This window comes from Aotus nancymaae, unplaced genomic scaffold (genome assembly GCF_030222135.1).
Source record: "Aotus nancymaae isolate 86718 unplaced genomic scaffold, 86718_ANA_hifiasm-v0.15.2.pri h1tg000002l, whole genome shotgun sequence".
Taxonomy (NCBI): Eukaryota; Metazoa; Chordata; class Mammalia; order Primates; family Aotidae; genus Aotus; species Aotus nancymaae.
Genome location: NW_026988413.1, coordinates 62,344,857 through 62,367,915, shown reverse-complemented (window position 1 = coordinate 62,367,915; position 23,059 = coordinate 62,344,857). Strand labels below are relative to the sequence as shown.

The 23,059-nt window shown below is 34.1% G+C and overlaps 1 protein-coding gene across 5 annotated transcripts in view; it reads left to right on the top strand.

Moving 5' to 3' along the window:
- Window positions 1-23,059, top strand: part of SEMA3A (semaphorin 3A) — a 497,295-nt gene that overhangs the window by 330,868 nt on the left and 143,368 nt on the right. For all 5 annotated transcript variants that reach the window (XM_064375108.1, XM_064375121.1, XM_064375130.1 and 2 more), the window contains 2 exons: window positions 4,807-4,964; window positions 10,231-10,293. In XM_064375108.1, the coding sequence (XP_064231178.1) occupies window positions 4,807-4,964; window positions 10,231-10,293 (221 nt within the window). The remainder of the gene's footprint in view (window positions 1-4,806; window positions 4,965-10,230; window positions 10,294-23,059) is intronic.

Here is a 23,059-nt window from a genome sequence, read left to right as displayed (position 1 = left end):
TGTAAGTGTTCCCAATCATCATTTATGAGTTTGGTGTAAATGTAGTTTTTTTTTTTCAAAGAACAAAACACATGCATAAGAAGAACACTAGTTTATAAAATAACCTTTATTCTCTCAAATATTATACTGATAGTGATTGCTATCAATTTCTCCCTTTACATGCTTCTTTTTAAAAGTAAATATACATGCTTCTTTTTAAAAGTAAATATACAGTAGAGATTATGATTACTCTGGGAAAAGGCAAATATGAAAATTTATGGATAAATAAAAATTAGAATTGACTCATTATAAAATATTTTGGTTTTTCTCTCATGATTAACTGGTAGCATATTATAGAACAATTAAAATTTGTTCTTTTGTAACATACTCTTAAATATAAATCTATCAAATGGACTTTATATATAAGGATCTTGAATTTCATGAGACGCCTCTACTTTGTGAAACTACATCACAAAAGAGTACAATCTATTTATAGCCGTCAACACTACTACTTGAAATTATGTAAGTTGATTTTTCCTGCCAGGCAAGCTATACACTAAAGCTTGTCATCCACATTGTCTTATATTATATAATAGTAAGAATGTTGACAATATTTAGCACTTATGGAGCACAAACTGCATGCCTCTGTCTGGTTTTACAGTCAGTATATTTTCCATTTTGTCATTAAGCAACTTGTAAATACAGTAAATCATTTGGTGAATCTGGAATGAACAGAACGCTTCTTTAGTCACCTTTCAAACTTAAGAATACATACATTATTAAAGAGTGTTCTGAAATGGCATCTTTAATTACAATCCAAGTTTACTTCTCTTATAGTTTGACACAGCATGTAGAAGTTGAAGTAATCTCTCAACCAGAGAAAAACAATTACACTCAAAGAGAATTAATGCCTTTAAAAGCTTTGGCCTACTCAGATTCACCATAGTCAAATTAATTTTATAGAAACTTAGCTTGTTTTTAAAAAATAACAGTTGTTGTTTAACTGAATATGAGCATAGGCAAGATGTAAGAAGGTAGAAGAATACTATACGTCTCACATTACTCAATTTTACTATAGTTCCCAAAGGAGTTTATGTCATTGTAAGATACATAATTGAAACAAAAGAAAGACTTAAAATTCTGAAGGAATAGATTCAATGTTATTTAATATCTGATGCAGCTAGATGTCTCTACATCTGGGAAAATCAAAGTCATGCATTTAACTGAGGAAAACAGAATACTCAAGAATCCGAGAACTAGATTTGGAAAAAAATGTGTCGGATTTTAACCCAGATATTTCACCCAATTTCTATTTAATCTCATCCTGGAAAGTGGCGATATAACCTAAGCAATCCAGAATTTGAATTGTTCACTGATATTAGAGTTTTTAAGACTCTTCTCTCAGTTATAAAGCAATATAAAAAGCCTGTGTTGGAGAAGAACATCCAAAGAATTTGGAGTGAAAGGAATAATGAGACAAAATTAAGCACATTTGAAAGCAATGGAAAACAACTGCTAACACATACGCCAGGAAAGTATTGTCTTTTTTTAAAAAATCAAACTGTTGAGAAGTAACATTTTAAAACTGTGGTTTATTTTCATAATGATTTCATATATAAACCACCAAAAACTTTCCTAGGTTGTCTGTACATAGGAACCAATAATTCTGTCCAAACTAATTTACAGAATTCACCCTGGAACATATTTTTCAATTAGGGAAATATTTTCATTGTTTGGAACTGTGGTATAGAAAGTCATTCCTTTTATTATTTAGAATTGAGAATATATAAATTGGAAAACAAGAAGGAATACTTTATTGTTCTTAAAATGACATTACATTTAATATAAATGTAAATCAAAGAACATATAGCTATTTTTATTTTCCTCTCTATCACACAAAATTACTGATGTTAACAACTTGGTAAGATAGGTTAAAAAAAATATATATATATATAGTTTTCAGTTTACTCCATCTACTGAAAGTATATTTGAAAGTATATATACTTTCAATATATATATACATTGTTTTCAGTCTATGCCATCTGGACTGTAATTTGCTACATCTGGTCAAGAATATCAACCTACAAATATTTAACCTTTACTTATACAAACAGGAAATATTTAATTGAGTGCTTACTAGGAAATGCTTGTTCTGGGCTTTTCACAGGCATTATCTAATTTCACCTCAGTAACTCTTAAAAGGTACATTATTCCCATCTTCTATAAAACTTGGGCCCAGGGAGTTTAAGGAACTTCTCCTAGTTTGCACACCTAATAATTAAGTACTGTGGTGATGCCTTTGTTCTTACTTACAACTGTATAACTCCAAAATCTATAGCTGTAGTATTTATTTTCCTACAACTTCTTCCAACTGATGCTTAGAACTCCCTTTTGTAGTTTCCTTGCAATTAAAATCATTCTTATATCTCCTACATGACCCTTTCATTGCTTAACATCTCTCTGTGACTTTTTTGGTTTAGGCTGGGTGGCTCTTTTTTTTTTTTTTTTTTTTTTTTTTTTCCAGTTTGTGGGCTTTTGCTTTTGTCTTTCTTTCTTTTTTTTTTAAGTTTGGCCTCTCTCAAATTGAGGTAGAATTATAGATCTTAGAATTGGAAGGAAGGATGAAGGGCATCCATTTGATAAACAGATCTCCTTGAATGACCATTCAGTCAGGACCTGAACATATCCAGTGATAGAGCCCTTGCCTCTGGCAGCAGCCCTATTTCCATCCTTACACAGCTCAGAGTGCCTGAAATTTCAGTATTTTATTGATTCTGTGTAGCGTAGCATTGATCATTTATAATCTTTTGGGTGCCAGTGAAATGAATGCCATTTCTATTCAGATATTATGTGTGGGTTATCTGTCTTTCCTCTCTGGAGACTAACAGCTCTCATTTATTTCAGCTGTGAGTCACATAAATAACTCTTTCCCTTGATCCATTTCTCTTCCCCCCTCCCTCCCTCCCTCCCTCCCTTCCTTCCTTCTTTCTTTCCTTCCTTTCTCCTTCCTTCCTTCCTCCCTTCCTTCCTCCCTCCCTCCCTTCCTTCCTTCTTTCTTTCCTTCCTTTCTCCTTCCTTCCTTCCTCCCTTCCTCCCTCCCTCCCTCCTTCCCTTCCTTTCTTCCTCTCCTTCTTCTTATTTCTTTTTTTTTGGAGAGGGGTGTAGGGTAGGGAGTAAGACCAGCCCAGTATTATACTGTTTCTCAAGAAGAAATGAGAAAAGTATCTTTTAACAATTTGTTAACAATTTTTGTCTATAGGATAGGTAAATATATAAAAAGATAGATAATTTCACTTTATGTTGTTGACTGACTTGGTAATATGAAAAAAACCATGTGAGTTAAGATGAGCTACTAATTATATATTTCCTAAGGAAATGTTCATTCTGGTAGATAAGATTGCAATAATTGACAGTGGGATGCAGGTTATAAGAGTAATTCAAGCAAAATGTAATGCTCTCTGAGAATTTCTTGCAGGTAGCATTTGAACTAGCTTTAAGCGTGAATCTATTCTGTAGCTGTTGAAGTCAGGAAAAATAGCAACAAGGGCCAAGGAGTGAATGAACACAGGGCATGCTTTCCCGCATGATACAGGACAATGAGAAGTACTGGGAGAGGGTCTAAACTTAAACGGTAGTGACCTGACCTTTAGTGCTAAGTTAAAGAGTTTGAATTTTATCCTCTGTTGAAATTATATTTTTTGATGATAAAACGAAGAGGTCAGTAGGACAAATACATAAAGCAAGGCAGTCGATCACGTGGCTAATATATGTTTCCTGATGTTAACAGCTGGAACAGAGGACAGGTCTACATTGCAGCTTTCTCCTGTCGAAGGCACATGGCATTCTACACTGTGTGGATGCTGACGAAAGTTTTCTACTAAATGTGTACTTGAAAAGTCTAAAGCACTGATTCAGGACATACAGTTTTGGAGAATCTTCAACAACTTTATCCCGTGGGGGTGGAGTCTGTGTGTGTATGCACACACACATGTGCACACACACACACACACACACATATACATATATATAATTTTGAGCAAAACATATTTTTAAAACATATTTTTAAAAAGCCAACAATTACCTTCGTAATGCAGAAGTGGACTTTAATGTTATTTTTAATATGAAAATGTTCCTGTCACTAAAGTGTAGGTATAATGTTTAGTATTTGCCTATTCACAGCAGAAGCAAATTGGAGAGCAAAAACACATGGAAAATTGAAGTCAGATGGTAAATTTAATTTATGTTTTCATAAATGCTTCAGCTCAGTTTCTCTCTATATATCAGCTCCAAAATGCTTGAAAGAATTTAGGTGGTACAGTGAATGATTTAATGCTCCAAAAGAAATATTAAAATATTTCAATTAAAAAGGCCTCAAGGAACCTAACAGGTTGAACTGGATGTTTCCTCCATATTCCCATTCTGTTAGCTTCTGTGTTTGTCACGCTATCTAATGGCTTGGAGCAAATGAAACCACTTTTAAAAAGTTTTTGTAATATTAAATACATTTATATACAATATTGATCATTCTAATCCATTACTACATAATAAATTCTGCCAGATCAGTTTGTATAGACAAGTTATTTCTCTATTTCTCTTCCTCTCTTCTTTAGGACTATACCATCTTAAGTATGATACCAGCAAATAGGAATGTAATTCTCGTTTTGATAAAATGCACACATATTGGTTCCAGTATATTTCTTAGTACCCTGAGGAATAAGCACTGATTGATAACTACAGCAGTCAACAGTCAGGTTACCATGTATCAATAGTCTGTGCTCATATAGTGCCTCACATTAATATCCAATGTTTTGCTTTGTTACCTTGCAGAAATGTTGGAATCCAACAATGTGATCACTTTCAATGGCTTGGCCAACAGCTCCAGTTATCATACCTTCCTTTTGGATGAGGAACGGAGTAGACTGTATGTTGGAGCAAAGGATCACATATTTGCATTCAACCTGGTTAATATCAAGGATTTTCAAAAGGTATCAGTATTCTAATATATGCACTATAGTTATTTTGAAGCCTCACAAGTTATATAGAATTCTCTAGCGGTTTAAAAGTAAGATAACTGGCAGAAAATTGTTTTAATTAATATTTTGTCTTTTCTGATCCAAATGAAAATGACAATAATGAATCAATTGATGCAACAAATCAAAAAATTATCAAGGCAGAAACCGCAGTATTTGTAGTAATCATTATAAGAAATATGAACCTCACCTTATCCTTTAATGTCTATGTTATTTTTCCTACATAAAAGTAAATACTTGAACCATCATAGCAATACATCATAATTGACTTCATGTACTATGTATATGTATGTAGGTATAAATTTGTGTCTCTTTATATATTTCCAGAAAATGAAGCATTCATCAATCCATTACCAGCATGCCGAATTTGGGATGCTACCAGTGTTTGTAAATAAAGTTTTATTGGAACACTGGCACTCTCATTCATTTACATATTGTATATATCTGGTTTTGTGCTACACCAGCAGAATTCAGTAGTTACAAAAAGTATCATCTGGCCTAGAAAAACGGTTTACTATCTGGACTTTTAAACAAAAGGTTTGCCAAACCTTGATCTAGAAGATCAAAGTGTCAGATTTTTTAAAATGTCATGCAGGCGTCAACAGGATGTAAGTTTTATCTTTATTCTTTATAATATTTCTGGCTTATTTCATTAGTAAGCTATATTATAAGCTGAGGTCGAACTCTTGACCTCAGGTGATCTGCCCGCCTCTGCCTCCCAAAGTGCTGGGATTACAGGCGTGAGCCACCATACCCGGCCCAGATGTGACAGAATTTTTTAAAGCTTTTGTTCTGGATGGAGAATGTAGCTTTTGGGATAAAATACAGGTTAAATTTCAAAGCTGTTTCATATTTTTTAATAGAGTATAGCATAAACCTAAGACATTTTCTTTTCTTCCATTACCTGAACACTAAAAATCAGACCACGGCATAAAGAAATTTGATTCATTATATAGAGAGTCATATAAAATGGTAATACCCTTATAATGTATTTAAGAATTGTGATATGCAAATTTAAACATCACTTTGGGTATTTCTGTTTCTGATTTTTCAATTCAATTGATGTCTTTTTTTTTTTTTTTTTTTTTTGAGGCGGAGTTTCGCTCTTGTTACCCAGGCTGGAGTGCAATGGCGCGATCTCGGCTCACCGCCACCTCCGCCTCCTGGGTTCAGGCAATTCTGCCTCAGCCTCCTGAGTAGCTGCAATTCAATTGATTTCTAAGCCTCCTCAGATGATAGGAATAAATACCTGTTATCTATTGTCTAAAAACTCTGGTTATTCATTTGTTTTTCTGAAATGATAAAAATATTTATCTTAGTCTTTTGAAAATATCATAAAATAAGCAGATTTTTGTTGTCATTTTACCAAAAGAAAGCCATTCTTTATAAAATGAGAGCAGAACAGGCCAGGTGCGATGGCTAACACCTGTAATCCCAGTACTTCAGGAGGCCAGGGTGGTGGATCACCTGAGGTCAGGAGTTTGAGACCAGTCTGGCCAACATGGTGAAAACCTGTCTCTACTAAAAATACAGAAGTTAGCTGGGTGTGGTGATGGGCGCTTTTAATCCCAGCTACTTGGGAGGTGAGGCAGGAGAATGGCTTGAACCCAGGAGGTGGAGGTTGTAGTGAGCAGAGATTGTGCCATTGCACTCCAGCCTGGGTGACAAGAGTGAACCTCCATATATATATATAAAAACCTAAGTTGACTAAGAAAAATTTGGTATATTGATTTTAGATTTTATCAATTAAAATCGTAGGCATTTATAACAATTTATAACTTTGTGATATTCATGTATGTATATATCTATAGATAGATAATATGAGTATAGATTACCTAAGATGATATATTTAACTTACTTAACATTTGTCTGTGACTATATGTTCTGAATATGGTTAAACTATTCAATTATTTCTAAAACTGAAAAGAATCAAATCATACAATAAAAATCTACCATTTTATAGCTGAGAAAAATCCCACAGCCATTTGTATACTCAGAATATATCATAGTATCTTTCACCAAACACTTATAATAAACTATTTTGAAGTAATGAATTAAAAGATAAATGATTTGTCCAAAATCATGGTCTTCTTGTGATAGCTCTTGCCTTTCAGTTTGAAATCATTCTACTAATAATAGAAGGCATATTTCTAATTTTAAAACATCCTATTACAAACATTATTTAATTTTAATTCTATCACATTGTTTATACAAATGAACCCAATTTACTTAAGAATTTATATCAGCCAGGTGTGGTGACTCACACCTGTAATCCCAGCATGTTGGGAGGCAAAGGCCTGCAGATTGCTGGAGCCTAGGAGTTCGAGACCAGCTTGGGCAACATAGTAAAACCTTGTCTCTACTAAAAATAAAAATAAAAATACACAAATTAGTTGGGCGTGGTGTAGTCCCAGCTAGCCTAGAGGCTGAGGCAGGAGAATCATTTCTCTGGAGGTCAAGGCTACAATGAGTCATGATCATACCACTGCACTCCAGTTTGGCCAATAGAGTGAGACCCTGCCTCAAAAATAAATAAATAAATAAAACATCTGTTTATCTATATTTGGGATGTTTTAATATTCCTTTTAACCTGTGTATATGTAATGTTCGAATAGCTTTCTTCTAAGCATCTCTTATTGTGATGAACACTACAGGAGCTTTATGGTATGTTATAAGTAATTGGTGATGACCTTACAAGGTTACAGTAGAGATAAAATAGTAATCTTATGGGTAAATGCTAGGCAAATCCCTCTTAGAGGCAAAAATACATCTTCAGGTTTGGAAGAACCGTGGAATGATTCTTGGCTTTGATAAAAGGGTACATTCTCTTTAAAGCCTAAATCCTTATTATATAACATGTTTAAGTGGGCCTGCCATGAGTAGAAGTGTAGAGGCATAAGGAATAAAAAGTACAAAATAGATTATGAAGCACTTTGAAAATGAGAATAAGAAATTTAGATGCTTAACTGAGAAATTTTTGAGCAAAGAAGAAGAAGAGAATTCCAACAATCAACAGTAAAACAAATCCAACCAAAATGTTAGTAATCATTCTTTATGGAAGTGCATATGTAAAAGAATATTAAACATACATTTATTTTTGTTCTACTGGCTTATACTTATCCTCATCAAATTGCTCTCCAAAAGAACATGTCTACATCGAAATTAATTTTACTCATGTCAGATTTCTAAACTTTTTGATTGCTATTATTATTATTTACCCTGGAACTATGGAAAGTTAAAAGACCCTTTTAAGTATAAGAATTTTTAGCATGAATATTATACAAATTGTTGTTTATAAATATTTTACTTAGATAAAAGAATCATAGAGAATCATCAGATGAGGTCCACACTGTCTCAACAGTTAGGCAAGAAGAGCTAGGAAACTATGAGAATACTACTTGTCTTTTTAAAGATATATACATTTATATATTGTAACTTGTATTTTTAAACATATATATGTTTTAACAATCAGTTATTTCATCACAATTTAGCTGGAAAGCTGAATATGAAAGTCAATAAATCTTAACTGTCATGTATTGACTGTTATGCCCTAGAGAAAAGTTACGTTTTACCCTCTTACATTATAAACTTTAAATAAAAATAGATCCCTTTGCCTTTCCATATCCAATGTGAAGACTCAACTGCTAGGATTGCCTAGCAATCTTCCTAGAAATTCAGCAGTCAGAGTAATAAAGTGAATTATAAGAACAATACATTTATTGATCTTGAATGTTTTTTACATGACTACTTTGTAAAAGCCCATGGAACAAGTCAGTTATAATTTTAATTTACATAAGCAGACAAATGTGAAAAGGAAAGCACATGAAATAGAATACTCACATTTAGAATTTAATATTAAAAATGAATACCTATCCAGTGAGTTGAGATGACACTCCAGCCTGGGTGACAAGAGCAAGACTCCCTCCGTCTCAAAAAAAAAAAAAACAAAAAACAAAAAACAAAATCTATCCAATAATTTTTGGGGTATATAGTTTTTGACATGGACCTGAAATGCATTTATCAAGTCATCATAATACATTACTTCAATATGTGCCAAATCCTTGCTTGTAAATGTGTTTTGTTTTGCTTTGTAATTCTCCAGATTGAGTATCACAGCCTTTGCCCAAGTTGATGATCATTTATATTGAATTATCTGGAGGTTCCCAAATGAATGATAATCAGTCATTTTAGACTAAAAGCTTTCCAGCAGACATGAATGATTAAGTGCTATCATTTCTGTTTTTTTATATATGACTTTTTTCCACTGAAATTAACTCTTAGTCATATTATTAGAAAGGAAAAATGAATAAAAAATGAATAAAATAGTTCTGCCTCTATACAGATAGGAGTCATTGGAGTTTCTCAGGGGATTTTATATTAAAATCAAATGAGAGTATGTGGAGTAATATTGTTGGGGGTATGAATCTACTGTCCTCCAAACCACCACTAACATCATGGCTCATCTGCTACTGTCACTGTATTCACACAATATGGGACTTTTTGGAAGGATGAAGATTAAATATAGGATGAAAACACAAATAATTGTTTCTCAACTAATCTTTTAGCCTACATTAGAGAGGGTAATTTTCCTTTAGAACTATTTGCTTCTTCTATCTACCTTTATTTCTCTAACATATACTATGTTACTTTTAAATGTTTTCCCTTTCAAAAAAAAAAAAAAGTAGAGAGGAGAAAAAAGAGAAGTTTCTGTTCTAAATATTTTTTTTAATCCTTTCAGTTACTTGTTGTAACATGTCATGCTGAGATTTGTTTCAGGGAAATGTATCCAAAGCACCCAAATGTTAAAATTGCAAAATCACTATTTCATGATAAAGACTAATTTAGAAGAATCTGAGCCATATTCTATGACAGTTTCTACTTCTCTTCACTAAATTCTCACATCCTCTCAAGATGATCTTCATCTCCCAATCTGCGTTCCTGTTCTTACCACCTTATACTGCTTAGATCTATTGTCTACATCAGTTTCTGTCTTGCTCAACTTTTATATACAGCAAAGGCTATTGGGCAGATGCAGAATCAATGACTCATGTCCACATCAATTAACTGACACCACTGGATGGTCTAAAGTGAAAGGTTCCTGAAACAGTCTTTATGGAACTTTCTTTATTTCAGTTGCCCTAATGTCATCTAAAGACTATATGGTATTGGATCTCTTAGACAACTTAGCTGGCATAAAACAACGTTTATTCTCTGTCCTTAGATTGTCTGGCCAGTATCTTACACCAGAAGAGATGAATGCAAGTGGGCTGGAAAAGACATCCTGGTAAGCATTAACCTACTACAGGTTAAGTATCCTTCATTCAAAATGCTTGGGACCAAAGAGTTTCAAATTTCTAATTTTTTTGTTGGGAAGGGGTTAGATAGAATACACACACACACACACACACACACACACACACACACACATATATAAAATAAGATATTTTTAGGATGGAACCAAAGTCTAAAGGCAAAATTTATTTATATTTCATATACATCATATACCCACCCATAGCCTAAAGGTAATTTTATTTTTCCCTCAGAGATACTGAAAAAAACTGTGCTGTGTTTCTGAATTTTGACTATGACCCATCACATGAGGTCAAGTGTGGAATTTTCCACTTGTGGGTCCTGTGGGTGCTCAAAACATTTAGAATTTTGGGGGATTGCAGATTTCAGGATTTTGAATTAGGGATGCTCCACCTGTAGTAATTACATGAGTAATTTGTTACTCTGTCATCTACTTTTGTTCAGTGTTCTATGAAATACCACATTTTACTTGTAAATTTAATCATTCTTTAGCAGTAAAATCATAGTATTCAGTTTTGGAAACACTGGCAGATTTATGTATAGAATGTGTGTAAAAATAATAATATTTCTTAAGCAAAAATATGGTCTATTTGGTTATTTATATATGCAAAAACTAACAAAATGTAATCTTGTAGCGTACATACTTTTATTCAATAAGTCAACTTCTTTTTACAGGTTGATTTTCATGTTAATTCCTCTTGAATTCTTGAAATGATATGAAATGTTTCCATTTCTGAGTCATAATTAAATTACCTATCTTTTCTTCTTCCCATTTTTTTCTTTTATCTCTTTCCTTTTCCTTTTTCATCTTTTTCTTTCCTTTTATCCCTTCTTTCTCCCTCCCTTCCTTCCTTCCATGTAATCATCCTTTAAATAATATGGATTGAAAAAGGACCATGTAGTAGGAATTTTCCTAGGCACTCTGGAGTAAAAGATGAATAGTAAGCAATCCCTACAATGGTTTTACCATTGTAAAAAGATAGAGGCCATTTTTTATAAGGTAAACTGTCAGGAATATTAAGTGGGTGACTGGTTTGAGGAATAGCCAAGTATTTGCACAGATCATGAAAAGTAGTTATAATCATTTAAATAATTCTAATGAATTACCAAATTTTAAAAATATATAATTTTATATAATTTTATTGTTTTTTTTTTTTGTTATTTGTTTGTTTGTTTTGAGATGGAGTCTTTCTCTCTAGCCCAGGCTGGAGTGCAATGGCTCAGTCTCAGCTCACGGCAACCTCTGCCTCCCGGGTCCTGGTTCAAGCAATTCTGCTACCTTATCCTCCTAAGTAGCTGGGATTACAGGCATGAGCCACCATGCCCAGCTAATTTTTGTATTTTTTAGTGGAGATGGGGTTTCCCCATGTTGTGCAGTCTGGTCTTGAACTCCTGACCTCGTGATGTGCCCACCGCGGCCTCCCAAAGTGCTGGGATTACAGGCCTAAGCCACCGTGCCCAGCCAACTTTATGTTTAATTGATATTTGGGGATGTCTAAAACAGAAAGCAATATGTTTAAAAGTTTTTTTTTCTGTATTTACAAGTATTAGGATTTAGAATACATTTATTCTGTGTGTTGCCTAAAGACATAAATCAAACTGTAGATATCTGTATAGATACATAGATATTTTCAAGGGACAACTTGATTGATTTGTTACAGCTGCCTACAATAAGGTATATGTTTAGAAGGATTTCGAGTTGGAATCTGAGTTCCTGGGAAAAGACTGACCCAATCTAGCTGCAGTGTTGTGTATAGGTAAAGGAAATTAGATAAAGGATCACAAAGCACATGTATTCCCTGTCCTTAATACCTATATAATAGCAAACACGGGAAATTCATCCTTGAAAATTATATATTAAATATATAGTTATTATGTTAAAATATTCATGACACGTATTAAAGATGGTAAAGCAGACTTTATTCATGGGTACTGCTACAATGAAGTTTTGTAATAGGGGTAAGTGATTGAGCTTAATACAGGATATCCTGAATACAACGATAAGTGGAAATTTATAGCTAAGAAGCAGAGTGGTAGTCAGTGGGTGGAATATTTCCAAGATGGATCATCAGAGTAATAAGAATTCTGGGTAAATTGATTTGACAGGATTATTACTAAAGGTAGGTGAGGGTGCTAAGATATTGACAGTGAAGTAGGGCAGTGGGGTAGGAATTTGATCACACATATCAAGGGTGGGAGAATTTCTGTAAACTGACTCACTAGGATTCTTGTGAAAACTGGACCAAGCAGAAATGAACATGGAAATTGGAAAGTCAGGGCCTTCTTGTGAAGAGAGTTCAGAGGAGACTGACTAGAGTTAGGTGAGTAGAGAGTCCGTCAATTGAAAGTCACTTTACACTTTCGTAATACAGCAAAGGTTTTTCTCGTTATGTAATAGTGGACCAAAAACAGTGTGTTCTTCTATCAAATTTTATACTATCCCTAACTGATGCATAATTTGAACTTTTGGAAAGGCGTAAATAGAAAGCACAATGAGGTCATCAACAGTGTAAATATAATGATAACCAACTCAGTTGGGCATGGTAGCCCACGCCTGTAATCCCAACACTTTGGGAGGCTGAGGTGAATGGATCCCTTGAGGACAGAAGTTCTATACCAGGCCAGGTGAGGTGGCTCATGCCAGTAATCCCAGCACTTTGGGAGGCTGAGGTGGGTGGATCACGAGGTCAAGAGATTGAGACCATCCTCGCCAACATAGTGAAACCCCGTTTCTACTGAAAACATAAAAAAATTAGCTGGGCATGGTGGTGTGTGCCTGTAATCCCAATTACTCAGGAGGCTGAGGCAGGAGAATCACTTGAACCCAGGATACGGAGGTTACAGTGATCTGAGATCTTGCCACTGTACTCCAGCCTAGTGAAAGCGTGAGACTCTGTCTCAAAAAAAATCCCCAAAAATAAAGAAGGCCGAGACCAGCCTGGCCAACATGGTGAAACCCCATCTTTACTAAAATTACAAAAATTAGCCAAGCATGGTGGCACATGCCTGTGGTCCCAGCTAGTAGGGAGATTGAGGCAGGAGAATCGCTTGAACCCAGGAGGTGGAGGTTTCATTGAGCAGTGATCATGCCACTGCACTCCAGCCTGGGTGACAGAGCAAGACTCTGTTAAAAAAAAAAAAAAGATAAATAACTCACAGAACTCCTGTAAGGCTCAAAGAAATCCATGCAAAATATTATATAACTGTGATATTAATAACAATAATAAATGTAATGTTAGTCATTATTGCTGGTATTAGTATATGTAATAGAGTGGTATGGACAATTTCTAAGTGAAAACATTGTTAATGAAATTAATTCAATGCTCGTTAATAGTCATGACCACTGCAGTGTTTCATTGTTCTGAATTTGATTTGATCTGAAAATTGAAGATAATAACCATACTTGTCTAGTTATCTTACAAATTATCTGCATATTATAATAAGAATGGAAGATTTATTTGATTTCACAACTGAATCACCCAGTCAGGCATATTTGATCTCATAATTGGATCAACTCATTCAATGGCTGAGATAGCAGATTTATTTTGTGTTTGTGATTTCCAAAATTATTCACCTCAAAGCATTTCCCACGTCTTTTATGGAACTTTCTCGCCTATCTCCCTCACGCTTTCTCTCCCTGTTATTAATACAAAAAACTAAGAAATTCTGGCATTAGCCCAGATGGAGTTAGTTCAGCAGTTGCAATAAACTCATGATCCACAATGCCCTGTGGAGGATAACTTAATTACTTAATCATGTTAGAAGCATACTTTCTTTTTTATTTTTGAGATGGAGTCTTGCTCTGCCACCCAGGCTGGAGTGCAGTGGCGCGATCTTGACTTGCTGCAACCTTTGCCTCCCAGGTTCAAGTGATTCTCCTGCATCAGCCCCCAGAGTAGCTGGGATTATAGGCACCTGCCACCACACCTAGATAATTTTTGTATTTTTAGTAGAGAAGGGGTTTCTCCATGTTGGCCAGGCTGATCAATACTTTCAAACAGGAAAGGCAACTTCATTGCATTTTCCACCCTTACTAAAAATGTTTACAGATTTTATGGAACTTAATTAAAGGGATCTAAGACATGGAGTTTGCTGAATCTGATAAAATGACACCAAATCATTTCACAGCACCTTGTAATAAAGATTCTGAAAAAAGATAAATCATTATCATAGAGGTGCATTGAGATATACATATTTTTAAAAGTGCAGTGGTGTGATAATATTGCCTTACTAATGTTTTAAAAAATCAATTAATTGTAACATTATGAAATACTTGTGCTTTGGTATTTCTTCACATTTGCATTAAATCAATTCAAGATTTTGAATTTTCTCCATTAACATTTATGTAGTGAAAGGAAAACACAAGTTTTCATTTATTTTATTTCAAGGAGCAATATATTTTTCTTCTAGCTCTACTCAACATTAAAATATATTTCATACTATTTTGCTGATAACCCTTATTGATCCTTTAATACTGTTTTTCATACATTTTTATGCAAATATATTTTATTCATTTAGAATTGTATTAAAATTCATTTTAAATTTCAGTTACCCTCATTTAAGTAATATCTCAGTTTATATATTTTGTGCACTTCAAGATGATTCATGTCATTCATTGGTTATTTTTGGACTTTAATTTACAGATGTAATTTTTACATTTCTTTCTTAATATGTGATTTTAGAAATAGCTATTAGATGGCTACCTGGGATTTGTAACATCCCTTCCTTAATAAACGTAACAAAAGAAATAGCATTATTATTTTAAACAATGATTTAAATAAGCAATAAGAAATGTTAAGAAGAAAGAGGCTTTCTCTTTGGCACCTGATTTGCAAAGTGACACAGGGACAGTTTGATGGAAATTCTGTACTGTATCTTGAGTAAGTAATAGTCAGCTGTGACTTATGGACAATAATTCCTTTCTAAGGGATCCTGTTATACTGATAACCGCAAGAATGGGTGTGAATGACTGTTGCAGATATCAGGGCTCGACTGACTGTTGCAGATATCAGGGCTCCAAGACAGAATTGTAACCAAAATAGGAACTGACTTGAACATTTATAGTAAAGTAAACAAATACCCTCCCCACTTGGTCTCCCTGATTTCTAGAGCCTCGTTACCATTTCCTACTGATTTCTTCAAAAAGTCCACTGGAAATGAAGTGCCTTTAAACAAGTCACACTGGGTAAACTGCTGTCTTTGCAGCATCAGATTCAGATAGAAGGCTACAATAGGAAAAGAAGGGTCAAGACACTGGCTTATCTTATGCACCTTTAGAGTAGGTAATTCTTAAGACTAGTTAAGGAAAAGCTCATTCCTATGGCTATAACAACACAGTAAACCAGAAGTCAGGACATGCCACTGGATTGAACCTACGTAGTTTCCATGTCACTGAGTATGGTATCATACAGAAAAGAGAAACCTCTCTGCATTCTCTCATGCAGCTGGGATAATATAACTCATCATTGCTCTCTGCTCAGTTTTGCATCAAGCATAATATTAAATCAGCAGCTGCAATTTAAGCAACTATTCCACAAAGAATGGACTTTGTTGTTAAAGAGGAAATCTATAGCCTGAGGCACATAGTTATACTCCCTTGTGCTCTCTTTCTCTCTCATATAACAGATTATCAGATTAAAAAATATATATTTTATTTGATAACCCTTATTCTTATTTTAATATTGATTTTCTATATATTTATGTATTTTTTTCTACATAGAGTGTGTGTGTGCCTGTGCATACATGTGCGTGCATGTGCTGGTGATGACATTTCTGATACTCATCAAAATTTAATTTTCTCTTGTAGAACTGAATGTACAGGATATAAAACAAATCATCATCATCATATTAATATATCTTTTTTTGGTATTGTAGATTCTAAACCTTCAAACTGCTATGGCATTTTTAGCATTAGAGTAGTGAAATGCTCGTGAATTATTCCATTGCTGTTGAGAGCTGTTATATATATATATATATATATATATATATATATATATATATACACACACACACACACACACACACACACACACACACATATATATATAAAATACAGTATATAATACTATTGGACGGAGACCCTGAATAAGGAAATAAATGCACTTGAGATACCTGTATTCTGACTGCTGTTATTTACCTTTGCTCCCATTTTTGGTATTTTCCTAGTGCTTAAAATTCCCTTTGTTATTCACAGTAAGATTTCTATTGATTGATTAACTTCCTTGACCCTGTTTTGCAAATGAAAGCTGAATACATTCTAAGCTGGTAAAAGAATCTGTTTTGAATCAATAGCTCTCTGAATCTTCTTTGTTTATCCTACTAAACCATCTCTCTTTGCACTAAATTTCAATAAAACCAAATGGCAACCGTATGACTGTTAGAAATATTTTGAACATCATTGGAAATCAAAATTTCAACCATCTGAGAGGAACAAAAAAAGCAGACTCTCATAATATCCTGATTCTTGGATACATTTCAAAGTGTAGTATCATGCACCTGAACTTTGAGACGTTTTAAAATTCTTGAGGGATTTGTTTTTATATATTTGTCCTTAGTTGTTATTCCTCTTAATGATATGATATATTGTAATGTCTGTCATGTTTACTGTGGCTCAAATTACAGTACCTCGATAGCACTAATTTTTGCCAAGTGAATGCAATTGAGAATTTAAAGCTGCACATGCATCTTAAGTTACAGTGCATTCCAAAATGCATATGTCAACCCTTGAATTTCATTACTTTTTCAAAGGTCAAATTTGACATGAACGTTAATTTTTTAAATTTTGTTTTAGGCACATTGAGACATAATAAAATTATATTAAGTGGATAGTTAGAATTACCTTCTAATTTGGAAGGCTGTCAAATCATAAAGTTACATTAAATTTTAAAATCCTTATGTATAATTGTTGGAATATAATTTTTCATGGATCTTCACATTTCTCATATCTTACAAGCAGAGACACCTTTTTACACACTTTTAAAAAAAGTTGTTTGTACAGTTAAGATAGTGTCTTCCTCTGAAGTAAAAGACTGATTTGCAAATGGCCTTGGGAAGCTGAGAAAGTCTCCTGCTGGAGCAAAGGGCAGGTATGCCCACTGTCCAGTACAATGAACATAATATCTTCCCCAACATCTAAACGTCAGCATGCTATCTCTATTATAAAATATTTAGGTTCTCTCATCCAGAGTTCCTCTCTTATAATGCATCTCATCACATGTGCAGGTGTTACCTGACCCTCTTCCCAATGCCCAATAGAAATAGCACAAGAAATTCTAATACTCTGGCTAGTACTATTTTTGTGAGTAATAAAGCCCTTTACCTCCGAATCCTGAGTCACAAATCTTTTCTTAGTATTCATAAGAACCTGGTAGCCTAACTTGTTATCTTACAAGTAGGGTAAAATTCCAGACCCTTTACAATCTTTAAAAATATTGATTATAATTTTATATGGACATTCTGGATAATCTTACAAAAAAAGAATATGATCAGTTTATCAATTTTTAAATATGATTTTCATCATGAATTTTGATGACACTTCAGTTGTACAGATAACTGATTTTTGATGGATGCCAGTAAAAGCCTTATCTTACTACATGTCACAGAAATGATCATAAATTTTCATATGCATGTGACTGTTTTTGTGTATATCTGTTTGTGGATAAATATATGGTATGCTGAACTAAATAACTACAGTTTCACTCTAGCCTTCAGAAGTATTTTAATAATATCCACACTTATGGAGAGCTGGTATTGATCTAAATGCATTTCATGTATTAACTCATTTAGGCAACTCATATTTGGTTACAGGTACACATTTCACGTAACTAAACAAGCAAGTTTTGCATATTAGGTAAAAGATACTTGGCAAATAAAACTGTGTTATTAAATGTATTTCAGAAATTAGATGGTATTCATATTTTGAATTAATACGTTTTCTAATACAGCAAAATAAGTTGGTATTTATTATGTCTGAATTGCCATGAACCAAGTCTCATGCAGATAAACTTAAATTTTGGAAATCTTTTAGGGTCAGGATCAAAATTTAAATGCATTTTAATTTTTTCATTTGAAAAGTAAGGTTAGCACTTGAAATAGAGACATTTTATAACATCAATTTATAGTAAATGGAGATTTTGAGTTGTGTTCCTTTTTATTGGAAATTTCAATTGCATCCTTCAGTGGCTGAAATGAAAATCAGATATTTGGCATTGGTTCACAGATTATTATTTAGATTTTACTGGACACCATAATTCGTCCATGCATCAGTGTACATACTTTTAAAATATACTAAGTATTTTATACTCTGGAAGGTTCATTAGCATGATTTGAGCAGTTCCTTAAGAAAAAAAGGTTATGGCCAATGTCTTCTTACTGCATATTTAGCAAGTTGATCCAAGTCCCTCTGTTAGGTAGTTTCTTTTTTTTTTTTTTTTTTTGAGACGGAGTTTCGCTCTTGTTGCCCAGGCTTGGAGTGGAGTGCAATGGCGCGATCTCGGCTCACCGCAACCTCCCACCTCCTGGGTTCAGGCAATTCTCCTCCCTCAGCCTCCTGAGTAGCTGAGAATTTTTTGTATTTTTAGTAGAGACGGGGTTTCACCATGTTGACCAGGATGGTCTCCATCTCTTGACCTCGTGACCCACCCTCCTCGGCTTCCCAAAGTGCTGGGATTACAGGCGTGAGCCACCGCGCCTGGCTACGTAGTTTCTAATATTTGTGTTTAGTATTCTTCTACATGTACTCGATAATCTTTGTAAGTAGATTTCTACTCATTTGTGAGAGTACACTGTCCACTGTCTTGTATCTTGTATTTAACATGAACTCTGGAAATATTTTTCTTAGATTCATTATGTCTCAAGACAAATATGCCATCACCAACTTTTGACTGTTTCCTTTTATTTGATTTAGAAACAATAACAAATCATTTGTATAATAAGAATAAAAATCACCAGCTTCTTATGTCCACAGGACATTATGAAACTTCCCCAAAGTTCTACCATTTAATTTTAATATACATCTGCTTACTTTTAGCCTTTCCAGTTGGTAGCAAAGTAGCACTGAAAACTTGCCACTATTTCTAGAATCTTGGCTTTTGGCTTTAAGGGCAGAAAATTTCTCACTACAGTGAAGCTTCTCGCTATTACATTCAAATTAGTTGCAAAACATACTCTACTGGCCATGCTATACATGGTGTTAAATCTAACTGTTATGTATGCATATATGTGTGCATATGTGTATTTGTTATGTATTCAATGCTAAACGATAGGTTTTTTAGTATTATGCTTGAAATGATACCAAAATTAATATGACTTATTGATTATAGAATTTAATATGCATTTAAAAAGCAGAAACCATTTATATTTAGAAGTAAATAAAATTATTAACTAAAGACTTTGGTCATTAATTCATACAATGAGCATGTGTGTATTCTTAGATAGGTCAAATCCATGTTCCCTTTATATCACGATGAGCTATTCTATGGCTGTAAGATATATCTTTTCATCATGGTTTTATCAGAGACCAGCTGTGTAAGTGATATGAAAAAAGAGTCTTTTTATGGGAATTAGACCTTATATAATCATGAGAGCTAGAATTCTGAATCAAGAATTCTATGGAAGGCTACTGCCTGAGATAGGTAGTGGGCCTGAAGTTGTAGGTAGCTACAGTTGTTGATGTTTATGGAAGAAAAGCTGGACATGAAGTAGGAAGAGCAAGGACAAATTGAGACCCACAAGCACAAACTAGGACCAGAGTCTGTCTTTTACTACCTCTAACCTTCTTTGGGTCGATTTGGGTGACTTAAAGAAGAAACTGATGCCTTTGTCATGGAGCCGTACAAGTATCAGGATTCAGTCTTGTAGAAACTAATGAATGAGATTTGGTGAAAGCCAGAGGACTTGGAGGCCCAAGTACTGCCCACACTAACAAGGTGGCCAGCAGATCAGAATAACCTGGGGAGTATTATGGTTGCAGCTTAATTTGAACCTCCTAAATCTCATGCAGATTTCCTTGATAGCCAATTTTAACCAACCTACAGGAAAGGGAATTTGAGGAAATATATTTCCAGCTTATTTCAGTTGACGCAGTATAATTCTACCACAACTACTGACTAACGCATGCTGTATTTGCTGTTGTATTGAGACAATCATGGCATATTTACTGCTTTGATAACAAGAGTGATTATAATTTATAGGTCTTCACTGTCAGAGGACTAAGATTTCATAGAAATTCTACTGAACAAAATGTAATTGCCCTTGGTAATAGGAATGGGCATAGAGTAATATCCAAAGCCAATTTTGTTAAATCTACCTCTGTTTAGCACAAATATATGCTTAAACTCTGTTAACTACATCCTTAGAAAGAATGAACTATTCATAATGGAGCTCTTAGCATAATTTGCAAAATAGCATAGTATGTGGAAGAGTGTGAGAGTTAAGCGGTCATAGAAATATCTGAACAATAGTGAAGCTTAATTATTTTAAGGATTGGATAACCAGTTACCTATCAATTAATAAGTGCTAGTGATCATGCTAAATAATTTACACGGATGTGCATTAATCTCATTTTTAGTTGAGGAAACTGAGGCTCAGAGATTCTAAGTCACACAGCAAATGGAAAATGCCTGAGTAATTTTAACCCATGTCTAACTGACGTTAAAGCAGCCATTCCCCAATCTTTTGGCATCAGGGACTAGTTTTGTGGAAGAAAATTTTTTCACGGGCCAAAAGAGGGATGGCTTTGGGATGAAACTATTCCACCACAGATCATCAGATATTAATTAGATTCTCATAAGGAGACCTAAACCTAGATCCCTTGGATGAACAGTTCATAAAAGTGTACACTCTCCCATGAGAATCTAATGCAGCAGCTGATCTGATGGAAGGCGGAGCTCAGATGGTAGTGCCGGCTGACCCACTGCTCACCTCCTGCTGTGCAGCCAGTTCTTAGCTGGCCACCGATGGGTATCAGTCTGCCTTGGGGTTGGGGACCCCTGCTCTAAAGTGTAAAATTGATACAAGTAACTACCTCCATTTCTGTTTTACCATTATGAAATTGTTTGTTTAGTCCTAGACGGTTTTTCTTAAAGTTTTTGAGAATACCTTTTCAAATATAAATATCCTTAAATAACATCTTCATTATGTATCAATAAATATAAATTTTAAAATTCCAAATTTCTGAAATTTTAATGTTTATAAATTATTTCTACAAGCCGATATATACATATGGGTTGCGTACAAATATACACACATATATTTGTGTATATTTGGAGGATTATGATATATGGATGATATTTGAAAAAATAATAAAATTGAGAAAAAATGAAGTTTGTATAATTTTTAATATCTAATTCTGTACAAAGCAGAAGATCCAAAGTTGGCTGACTGGGGACAAAATTCTGTTACCATATATGTTCTTATAGTTAAAATATTTTAAGCAATGGTAAATTTAAGTATCTTTTGACTAAGCAGCAGGTTTCCTTCAATTACCCACTTTCTTTTTGATGTTTGTATTACTTCATTAGGGCTACCATAATAAAGTGCCACAGACTGGGTGGCTAAAACCATAGAAATTTATGTTCTAGTTCTGGAGGCTGGAAGTCCAAGTTCAAGGTATAAGCAGGGTTGAGTTTCTCTGAGCCTCCTCTCCTTGGCTTGCAGATGACTGCCCTCTTGTTGCCTCTTTACGTGGGTGTTCCTCTGTGCACCTGTGTTGCTGATGTCTCCTTATGTGTCCAAGTTTCTTCTTATAAAGACACCAGCCAGGTTGGATTAGAGTCTACCCTAAGGGCCTCATTTTAACTTAGTCACTTCCTTAAAGACCCTATCTCCAAATAGAGCTATATTCCCAGATAGTAGAGGTTAGAGCTTCAAGGTGTAAATTTTGAGAAAATGAAGTTCAGCCCATAATAAAGTCTCACAACTCTGGTTTGACAATTCATTAACCCTGTAGCACTTGACTTCTTTTCAAATGTTTTTATATTATAAAAGTGCTTTATTTCTGAATTTTCTACCTTTTAACCTTTTAAAGCAACTAAACTATTAGTCATGGAAAAAAAAAAGAAATAGAAAAGCATGCATATGTGAAATTTGCCATAGGCACTTGTATTTGAATAAGTGATACATTAGTGTCTATGTCACAAGCATTAATCTTGGTTAGAGTCTCCAGTTGTTGTAAGATGTATTAAGAGAATATTTTATATTACTAACTATAAAACGGACTTTAGTACTTTGGACATTAAGGACTCCCAAAAATTAATTTTTGATATTAGACAAGACAGGGGTAGAAAGGAGTTAGATGTGAATGAAATCAAGCATTCCTCCTAAATATGGGCTCAGCTTTTCTGTCTTTCCCTATGGCTGCATTTCATGTGTAATTAAAGATGCAGTTCATCTCTCTTTTATGTGCAATGATTTCTGCTATTGTAAAGGCATATATGTTAGAATTAAATATGCCAATTGATTTTATCCATAATAAATTTCTTTAGTTTATAACTCCCTACTTGATGTAAACCAATGACTTGGTTGCTTTAAGGCATGAACACTAAGTATTCGGCACCTTGTATAAAATTGGAAACCATAAAATATCATTTTTGAAATCAGAGTGAGGATTGTGACTACTTCCTCATTTTTCTGTTTCGGTAGGAAACATATTAACGTAGATTTCCCAGAACACTTTTGTCTGCATTTATTGCAATATGAGATGAAGAATGGTTATCCTAGGTGTATATAATGGACCACAATCA